The sequence below is a fragment of the Lynx canadensis genome, chromosome E1 (genome assembly GCF_007474595.2).
Source record: "Lynx canadensis isolate LIC74 chromosome E1, mLynCan4.pri.v2, whole genome shotgun sequence".
Taxonomy (NCBI): domain Eukaryota; kingdom Metazoa; phylum Chordata; class Mammalia; order Carnivora; family Felidae; genus Lynx; species Lynx canadensis.
In genome coordinates this window covers 17853745-17864512 of record NC_044316.2, presented here as the reverse complement: position 1 = coordinate 17864512, position 10768 = coordinate 17853745, and the positions used below count along the sequence as shown (strand labels likewise).

Sequence of the window (10768 nt, the reverse complement as noted above, 5' to 3'; positions counted from 1 at the left end):
AGTCAAAGGTCTTCAGGCTTGGGACTCGTTCCTTCCACTCCCCCTCCTGCAGGAGACACTGTCTTTAGCGGGTCCTGGCCCCAGCTCTGGCCTTCACTGCTCTTGATGCCTTCATGCCACACGAGTGCCCTTCATGCCAGGCCCTGGGTGTGGTGGTGACTGAGGCAGACTGGACGCTGCCTTTGCAGAGCAGAGACAGTAACAATACAGTGGGATGACTACCCTCCAGGAGAAACTTCTGTCTCTTTGTCCCATCAATCCCACCCCGTCCTGAGGTGCCCTGTGGGCAGTATTCAGAGAGGTTGAGGGCTGTCTGGACACCCTCTACTGCTGCCCCATCCTGTCTCTGGGGAATCAGAGCCCAGCACCAATCCCACCAGGCAGCCCAGGTGTGACCCCCCAGCCAAGGCCAGTGTGTTCAGTGGGTTGCCTCTCCTGCCATGACCAACATTGCGCGGGTTACAGCCAGGACAGGCACCTGGCCCTCGTCTTCCACCTGGGCCTGGCCCCATGGAGCTGGTCCTGAAACAGAGGGCTGGGAAATAGGCTTTCCCCCAAGCCTGCTCTGACGCAGGTCTGCAGGGTTTGGCTTTTCCGCTTGGCTGGGCATCAGCTAGGTCCCTACCCACCTCACCCACCCCTCCCCAGGGACTAAGGACTGCATGCCAATGAAGAGGAATCTCATTTTAGCATGTAGGAGGGGGAAAGGTCTCAGAACATTATCTAATCTAGTGTTTCCTAACTTGTCCACCGGCAATCAGATAATTTGGGGCACTGCTGATCTAGACCTACATAGGAGGGCTTGCTCATGATCACAAGCAAGCCAGAGGCAGTGCCCAGAGTAGAGCCCAGGCCTGAGACCAGCCCAGAGCCTCTTCCTGACCCTCCTCACTGCCTCATGCTGGGATAGTCCGTGGAAGGCCCTCTCCTTGCTTTGGTCTTCCAAGGACAGAGACGGTGAGATGGGAATCTGGAAACAGGCCCAGGCTACAGACGCCACAGCTGACCATGATTTGTTCTGCACCCGCCCCCCCCCCCTCCCGTTTCACCTGTGATTTCTGGGGCAGGGGACAGAGAATGAGGGTAGCAGGAGCCAAGCACTGTGGCCAATGCACGCCTGCAGTCAAGTGCCACCTGCTCTGGTCTGTGCAGGGGCTTGCAGCTCTCATCAAAGCTGGTGCCTGGATACTGAATCCAGTTCTGACTTCCAGCTTCCGGTCCAGGCTTTCCTAACACCCTAGAAACAAGCCCCTCATTCTCTGAGAAGCTGGGGCCCCTGGATCATATCGAGGAGTCACATCTCCAGGTTCCTATTGACCCACAGATAAAGGATGGCCCTGCTGAAATGGGTGGCAACAAGAGTGCTGGAGGGCTGAGCAGTGACAAAACCTGACCCTGCTTGGGCTGGTACAGCCGGGTCGACCAGTACAGGTGCCTTCAGGGACTGGATCTCTGACCCTCAGGAATGGGCTCCTGCCCGGATCTCCCACGAGCCTGATGCAAGTCTGGCAGGCCTCTGCCCCGCAGCTCAGGGGAAGAGATGAGCAGTCAGATGGAGGGGGAGGGGGGGCTGGCCATGCCCAGTACAATCCCATGGCAGCTCAGGGACTCCTGCCCAGCCCAGAGGCTGCTGCTATCTGACCTATGGTGGGCAGGCCAGGAACAGGAAAGCAGAGAGCCCCACAGCCCAATGCCTTGGGGGCCAGAAGGTTCACTTCAGTGTGATTATATGGATTTATTGTGATTGGCACTGTGAAGCCCAGAGGATGGATTCCAGCCAGAGACAGCAGCACTTTCCAGAAGGGACCCAGCCCCTCCCACCCCTCCCCTCAGAATCGCATCCAACCCCAGAAGTGACTGGTGGCTGCACACCAGGAACTGAGCCCTGTGAGCTGTGCAGTGTGGGCTGGAAGCACAGACGCCAGCCCTCATGCTTCAACTGGTCCCTGAGGCTTCACCTGCATTAGGGACCTCTCCTCTCCCCTGGAGGGTTCTATACGACTGATGGCATCAAGGGTAAATAGTCCAGATGGCTCCCCGCTGCCTCCTGGAGTGGGGCTGTGTGGGTTACAATTCTAGATTAGAGTCATAGGCTGGCACAGCAGTGTAGCTTGACCACTTTTTCCAAGGCAGACACTTGCCTTTGCGGGGTGGTGCTGGCGTTGCTGGGAGCCAGACGCATGCTTTCAGCTAGTTAGTGTTCACTTGCTCCCACTGCCCTCTGTCCTCGGGTCCAGGCAGATCAGGGGCTCTGAGGAAACTGCTGGAATTCAGGACGAGGATTAGCCTTTTCCAGCACCCTGTGAGAGACCAGAGAAAGGATTCAGATTTGACATGGGGGGACACCCTCAACTTAAGAGATGTGACAAGATGTATCAAGGCCTTATTGGGTGGGCCGGTATAGGTCTTTCTCCCACAGTGGGAGGAGGAAGACAAGGCAATGTATAGAGACATAGGACTCTGGAAAGCAACTCTTATGGCTACGGGGGAGGAAGTCAATAGTTCAGGCTAGCCTGTGGCCCAGACATAACTAGCTGAGGAAGTTTCCAGGCTTCCCTTTAGAACATTTCTGCCACCATATTTCCATCTGCAAAATGGTAATGGAGGACCGGGGGAGCTGAGGGGAGAACACAGCCTTGCCAACAAGCAGTGTTAGCCTGACCCTTCCTCTGCTGCCCCTCTGCCTTGCCCTTGGGCAATGGTTCTCAGATGATTAAAGCAGCTGTCTGCAAGGCAAGAATCAAGCAGAATGGTTCCAGGAGTGTTCTGGTTGGGAGGAGGAGAAAGAGGACAACTTTGGGATAAAGCATTATGAGCATGGGTCAGAGCCCTGCATTACCCAATCAGAATGGCCGGGATGAAGAGGAGACCAGCTCCCAGGAGGAAGGGGAACCCCTTCATAAAGTTCAGGGTGGCTGGGTAGAGCGAGTTGAAAATGCCAGAAGCCATCAGCATGGCCAAGCCATTGACGCAGGCCACAGCAGAAAAGAGAGCACCTGTGAAGAATAAACATCACACACTGAGGTCTGAAAGGCCTAGATTCAAATCCTAGCACCCCTAGCTCGCTGTTGTGTGACCTGGGGCAAGTCACTTAACCTCTCTGAGTCTCATCTTCCTCAACAATAAATCCTACATCATATGTTGTGGTAAGGATTCAGTGAGGTCATGCACAGAAAGCACTTCGCGCATGGGACTACAGAACAAATGGCTGGTATTAAATCCATGTATTAAAAGTACATGTGATATCTTCTACCAAAAAGCCTGATAAAGTGGTTTTTGGTTTATCTCCTTTTGAAATCATCTCCTGTTTGAGATTAATTGCTGGGTTAATTCCCAGTTCTAACACTTATTATCTGTGTGATCACTGAATCAGCTGCTTATCCTTCTGGGTTTCTGTTTCCCTTCTGTTAAATAAGGCTAAGACCTATTTTTCATTGACTGCTGGCAACATTAAATTCACACGTAAAGTATCCACCACAGGCCCCCTGGAGGTAGTAAGTTAGTAAGTGCTGTTCTTCTCTCCTGTTCCCCTTGGCATCTCAGGGCACAGTGAAGGTGCTAGAAAAAAAGCTTACTGAGTGAATGAATGAAGGTACATGGGTTTTGGGAGGCAAGAAAACAAACCTCTACTGGGCTACATATGGCACCAGATCCTCCTTCCAGGGCAGATGGGGAAAAGTGCATGAGCCAGATGTTTCCAGACTAGGGTCTAAGGACCCAGAGGCCTGAGGCTATTCTTTATAGATATGCCAGCAGAACCCAAATTTTGCAAAATGAGCAACAACCCAAGAGAAGTTGAGTTTGAACTCTGTCCGACCGTCAAGAGCTGGAAGGCCCTTGTCATCAAGAGCAAACCGCTCATGTAACAGAGGAGAGAACGGGTGCAGAGACAGAAAGGGACCTGCCCAAGATCTCACAGCCAGTGGTACCAGAGTCAGGACCCAAACCACATCCCAAGACCTGCTGCTCTTAAAAAACAGACCCAGGTTTGCATCCCAGCTCCACCACTTACTGAGTGACTTTGCGTGACCCAATTTAACCCTCTGGGTCTCTGCTTCTTCAACTGTCACTCGGGGACAAGGAAATATCGAAAGGTTGTCTGCTTCCTCTAAGCTTACACACTGACCCTAGTGAAACATCATCTCATTCATTCTGCAGCTGGAAAAGCTGAGTTCTGGAGAGTAAATCCTGCACTTGGGATTTACCTGAAGGAACAAGTGTGCTCCGCGAACTGCAAATTCCAACCCTGTGATCTGAAAATCCAAGGCACTGTGGCCCTCTGCCAATCCCAGGCAATTTGACACAAGTGCATTTGTCTCGGCTACTAACGTCTCCTGGGTGGAGGGGAGGAAGGTACGCAGCCTCCCGGCTCACAGCTGCCCTCTGCCCACTTCAGGCAACACTGGGTATGAGGGACCAGATACAGGGTGACCCTGACACTCACCCTGCTCTGACTCGCCCACCAGCTTGGAGAGCTTGGCCCGGATGATGGGTGTGGTAACCAATGACAGGAAGAGGAGCCCGTACCCTGCAGAGAAAGAAACAATCATCAAGGAAATGGAGTCAGGGAGAGGAGCACCCAAGCACCCTATGTAGCAGAACTCCTATATATACCTCATGTGGGACTCAGGTTGGACACAGGAAGGACTTCCTTACTGGTGATGGAGACAATGACCAAGAAGGAAGGGAGACTACCTTTCTCAAAGCTTGACCTACCTGCTACCTGTTTCATGAATGAATGCTGATTCCCCACCAATTGTGTTCTTGTCGCAATACCTCTTGTGGTCGCAGCAGGCATCACCCAACCATCTTGCACTTAGAAGGGAGATGGCATGGTCCAGAAAACAAGCATGGGCTTTGGAGTCGGCCCTGAGTTCTAAACCTGACACCATCGCTTCCTAACTGTGTGGCCTTGGACATGACTCCTATCTGTGAAAGGATAACAAAGCCCTCCTCACAGGATGGTTCTGGGGTATAGAAGGCCCCCTAAGATTTCAGGGCCGAATCCCTGAAATTTGTAAATTGTAAATGTTGAAAATGTCCAGAAACAAGCATGGGCTTTGGAGTCGGCCCTGAGTTCTAAACCTGACACCATCGCTTCCTAACTGTGTGGCCTTGGACATGACTCCTATCTGTGAAAGGATAACAAAGCCCTCCTCACAGGATGGTTCTGGGGTATAGAAGGCCCCTAAGATTTCAGGGCCGAATCCCTGAAATTTGTAAATGTTGCCTTATTTGGAAAATGGGTCTCTGAAGACATGTTTAAGTTACGGATCTTGAGATGAAGGGATTTTTCCAGGATTACCAGACTGGGCCCTAAATACAATCACACGAATCCTTAGATGAGGGAAACAGAGGGAGCTGTGACACGGAACAGAGAAGGCACATGGAAGAGGAAGAGACCATGTCACCACTGAGACAGAGACTAGGGTGACATGGCCACAAGCCAGGAACTCCAGCAGCCACTGGAAGCTGGAAGAAGCAAGGGAGATTCCCTCCGAGAGACTCCGGAGCTTGGAAGCAGCCAGGGGCGTGGCCCTGCTGCCCCCTTGATTTTGACCCCAGTGATACTGATGCTTGACTTCTGGCCTCCAGAACTGTGCCAGAATAAATTTCCATGGTCTTAAGCCATCCAGTTTGTGGTCATTTGTTACAGCAGCCCCAGGAAACGGTACGTGAGGTAACATTTGTGGAGGATACACAGCAAATGCAAGTTCTTTTTCCCTTTGTATCTGTTACTCATAGGCTCACACTGCTTCTTCCATAACGATTCTATCCCTCTGGGACTGTTGCCTCCTAGAAGACAGTAGATCCTCCAAAGTGGGTTTATGAGGCACCCAGGGCCCGTTTAGGTGTCAGGCCCTCGAACCCCACTCTGCTGAGGCTCCCCAGAGCAATGACAGTGCCTTCATCATCTCTGCACCCCTGAGGGCACTGAGCCCAGCACTGAGGCCAGGGGAGATGCTGTGGGCAGGAGAGGAAGGTCCCCGGTCCCCTTCGGCCTCGCTCTCCAGGCAAGCAGCCAAGTTAAGAAATCGGTGATTACTGGTCGGCTGACTTTGTAAACAACGTATTTTAGGACTCTATCAAAATTAATCTGTTCCTTTATTTTTTTTTTTAAGTTTATTTGTTTTGAGAGTATGAGAGAGAGAGAGAGAGGGAGCATGTGCGCACACAAGTTGGGGAGGGGCAGAGAGGGGGAGAGAGACAGACAGAGAGAGAGAGAGAGAGAGAGAGAGGAGAGAGAGAATCTCAAGCAGGCTGGGATTCTGTCAATGCAGAGCCCTACATGAAGCTCCATCTCATGAACCGAGAGATCATGACCTGAGCCGAAACCAGAGGCAAGTGTGTAACTGACTGAGCCACCCAGGCACCCCTAATCTGTTCCTTTAAAAAAGTTAACTTCCTCATTTCCAGCTACCCCTCTCCTACCAAGAAAAAAAAAAAAAAGAGGAACAGAAAAGAAAAAGAACTAACGCAGGCAGGAATCTGTTATCTGTGGTCTGAGAAGACTGGCTTTTTAAAAAACCCAAAGAAGCTGACCAAAGATACCGAGGTAGGGCCTGTGATTCTTATCAGAGAAGTGAGTATTACGGCATTAGTGGCATGGACTTTGTTTAAGAACACCATAAATACTGGCTGTGGGAGGCCAAGAAGTGAAGCAATTAGCCTATGAGCCATACTTTTGTCTTTTGTTCCATCTTACTAACAACAATTTATAGTTGATAATGTGGATTAACTACTGAGGCTACTGAAGGTCTGTCTTCTCCATTTGACAAAGATGGCATTTTTATGAAGTTTCTTCGTCTGTCCTCCAGTGCAGGCAAGGAGCACAACAATGTTTCCAGACACAGGCCTGAACCTGCAGGTGCAGGGAGTGTCTGACCCCCAGTTTTCACCCAGTGCCTCTGGGACACACTGTCCCCAAGCCCACGCATTTTACCTGTGAACATGAGGGGTGTGATGGTAGCAAACGCAAAGACCACCATCCCCAGAATGTTGAAGGCCAGGCCAATCTCGGCCACCCAGGCGTCAGCCAGGCAGTGCTGCAGAAGCCGCAGGCCCAGCAGGCTGGTGAGGTACGGGAGGTGCTGAGCTGCAGAACCGTAGCCGATCAGCTTGGAGTCCCAGCAGAGGGGTTTGCTCAGTTCATAGAGGGTCAGGATGTCCTGGGCCCCAAAGTGCACAGTGACCACCATGAAGATGGCCAAGGAATACAGGGCTAAATGCCTCCTGGACTTCTCTGGGGCGGGAGTCACGTAGAGCCGGACAATGGATCGGTGGTGACGGAGCGTGAAGAGCCGGGCAGGCGTTGGCTCCTTCACCGTCTCACCAAAGCAGAATGCTGCATAGAGAGTCATGGCTATCAACAAGGCCAAGGCCAGCCAGAAGGGGTTGGCGTAACCCTGGGCCCGGAGCCAGTGGCCCCGAGAAGGCTCGCCAACATCCCCGCCACCCCGATGCACGATTCCAGCAGGGCCATTCGCATGGTGCGGCTGCGGCTGGAGCTGACATCTGCCACGGAGGCAAAGCCAGCAGCCAGGAGGCCACTGAAGTCCCCAAAGAGAGCGCAAAGGATGCGGCCCAGCACGAAGTAGCCGACGTGGAGTTGCAGCTGCACGACAAAGATGGACACCAGAGCCTGCAGCAACAGGCCCAGTGAGGCCAGCACCAGCAGTGGACGGCGGCCCACACAGTCACTCCAGGCACCCAGCAGGGTGAATGAGAAGAGCCCCACAAGGAAGCCGCCCAGGTTCATGTAGAGGGTCCAGTGGGAGGTAAGGGTCTCCACTTCCTGTGGGGACATGAATCTTACCAGGGTGCTGTTCCTCACTCTGGGTTGCCCAACTCCCAACCGTCACCATCCTGGGAGAGACGGGGATGGGGACTATCTTTGGAGCCCTAAACCTCAGAGAACCGGTGCTGGGTTAAGTGGAATGGACTACGGTCCCAGGCCCTTACTTTTACTCCCTTTGCTAATCCTCACGTCCTTGCTCTACCTAGAGGAACTTTAAGCACCCCCCACACTGCAGGGGTCGGTCCGGCGCCAACTAGGCTCTGGCCCCCCCACTACCCAGTCTCCATACCCACCCCCCGCCCCCGCAGCTTGCCGGGACCCAGACGCAGGCCCCCCCCATCGGCTGCCCAGCGCTCCAGCCCGGGGCCCACCCGGTGCCACGCTCCGCGCCCCTCCGGCGCCGCTACCTTCATGATGGGGTCCGCGCTGTGGTTGCTGCAGCTGCCCCTGTCGCGGGTGCCATTGTAGCCGAGGTCGGCACTGAAGCGGTGCCACAAGTACTGCGTGGTGAGCGGGCCCTGCAGGACCAAAGCGAAGTTGGCGAGGAAATAAGCGGCTCCACGGGGCCGCGGCACAGCACGGCCGGCGGGGCGCGCGCCGGGCCTCGTCCGGGGGGCTCGCGCGCCCCTCCATGCGCGTGCGCGTCGGGGCCGGCGCGAGACAGATGGCTGGACGATTCTGCGCCTGCGCCCAGCGTCCCCTTTTTTAAAAAGCCTGGAGGGGCGGGGCCGCTGTTCCCTTCACTCTCGCCCCGCCTGCTCCGGCCGGTAAGGGAGGGAGAGGGGCCGCGCACCCCTGGCTCACCGGATGACCTCACCTGTAGTCTGCAAGGATGCCGCCCTACAGCCCTCCATTCCAGGCCCAGAAACACTCCTAACAATAACAAAAAGTATCAATAATTAACATTTATTGATCGTTTCCTGTGCGCTGGGCACCGTACTAAACTGCGTGCATTGGTCTTCCGACAACCCTATAGGCTAGCCATTATTAATGCTCACGGTCTACAGATGAGGAAATGAGGACATGGGGCACCCAAGGCAGAGCTCGAAGAACACTTGACCTCTGACGCCTATGCTGATGTTCGGCGCTGCAGCAGAGGCAACTCAGTGCAGCCTCACGCTCTCGGCCTCGCTTCCACGACCTAGACTCTGCTACTGGGTCGGGCACTTACCTCCCTGTGCCCCATTTCTTCATCTTTAAAGTGAGGGTGCCAATACAACCTGCCTCAAAGAGCTGCTGTGAAAGAAGAGTGGTACATTCTAAGTGCTGTTATTGTTATTAATAGGCTGTTACTGCTACTCCTGCCCTAGGGTTTTTTCCTTGGGAAACGGTCTTGTTGGGGGGCTCAGGACTGGCTCCGCAGTGACTGCGGAGGAGCAGAGGAGAAGACTGTGGAGGGCCCAGGAGACTATGGGTGTGGCCCTGTGCTCCTGGGTGCTCCAGCTATAGGAACTGGGCCAGAAGGCAGTCATACCTCCTGTCTGGGCATGTTTTATTGCCTATAAAAGGGAAAAACATTACCTGCCTTTCTCCTTTATCATTTACTCTTTCAGCCTATTTCTTGAGCACCCTTATATGTCAGGGACCATGCCGGGGTGCTCCTAGAACACAGCGGTGAAGGACACGGACAAAGCCTTTACCAGGCCCTGTAGTTCTTAGAATGGTGGGGTGGGGAGAGACCTCAAAGAATCCTACTAATCTGTGTAAGAGCTCAACTGTGGAAAGTCCTTTAAAGGAGAGGAGCCGTGGGACTCCAAGGCTGCTCATTCAGGAGCCTGGCCAGGCCTAGGAGGAGCAGGGCCAGAAAAGGCCGCTTGCCTTGACAATAGAGCAGTAGAATGAATTTCCAGAGGCAAGCTCTGTGCCATGACCCACAGGCCTGAATTTGGGGATGGTGGGGACTACCCATTTCTGGTTACCATGACTGTGCATGGTCTTGTTGCTGGCTTATTGACCATCCCCCACCTCCCCTGAGGCAGAAAGAGTCCTAGGCTCCCAAAAGATGGGTGCTGGCTAGATACTGGTGGACCGAATGAGGCCTGCACCCCCATGGGACCATTACCAACCTGTCTAGAAAATTCCACATTAAACACACAAGCCCCTGGAGTTGACTCCCTCCCCTCTCCATCGCCTACACAAAAGTTTGGCCCAGTTATGTCAGCTGCAGGCAGGAAAGGGTGCCCAGCTGAAATTTTATTGCTATTTCCTGTAGAACCAAGAATGAGAGACAGAATGCCAAGGCCCCTCAGCTGGGAATGGGTCAGGGTGTAGCTCATCCCAGAGCTGAAGCCTGTGGTGCTCTTAAAAGAGGTCTCTCTTCCACCTCTTTTAAGACCTAGCTACAGTCAGGTCACTGCTCTGCGCAAAACCTTCCAGTGGTTTCCATTTCATTCGGTGAAAGCCACATCATTAAGAGGGCCCTAAGACCATGTGCCCTCTCTGATCCCTTCCCTACATTATCCCTTTTGCTCCTTTGCTCTAGCCACAGTGGCCTCCTAGCTCCTTCGATTTGTCTAACAGGCCCCTGCCTCAGGGTTTTTGCATTTGCTGTTCCCTCTGCCTGGAATGGTCTCCTACCAGATATCCGTCTGACTGGCTTCCTCACTTCACCAGCACTTCTGCGGTACTTCCTTTTCACAAGTCACCAACCACAGCTCCTGACGAGCTGTTCATTTTTGGATATTGAGAGGAAGGGCAGAGAGAGCCTGAGGGGAAAGCCATTTCCTGTTTCGAGTGTGTTCCTCACATGCCAGCTCTAAAAGTCAAAGCGGCATCCATGTCACAACCACCGGCGTCCAGAGCCCTGAGGTGGAAGCTGCAGTTACATCTCCCTCGCTGCGAGACTTTGGCCAAGTGCCTTTTTGGCCTCCGTTTCTCATCTGTGAAGGAATTTCTGGCCTCTGTTTCCTTGTCTGTGAAGAGTGAAGTCATGACATCTGTCTCTGGGGTGACTGTCAGGATCAAATGAGA

At 53.5% G+C, this 10768-nt stretch overlaps 1 protein-coding gene across 1 annotated transcript; it reads right to left on the bottom strand.

Annotated features, from left to right (window-relative positions):
• Positions 1-1715: 1715 nt before the first annotated feature.
• Positions 1716-8446, bottom strand: SLC46A1 (solute carrier family 46 member 1). Its single transcript, XM_030295386.1, is given in 8 exon segments — positions 1716-2300; positions 2840-2996; positions 4445-4528; positions 6944-7429; positions 7432-7795; positions 8206-8348; positions 8351-8386; positions 8389-8446. Coding segments are annotated over 8 exon segments (1371 nt in total). The 5' UTR covers positions 8432-8446; the 3' UTR covers positions 1716-2242.
• Between the last annotated feature and the right edge of the window lie 2322 nt (positions 8447-10768).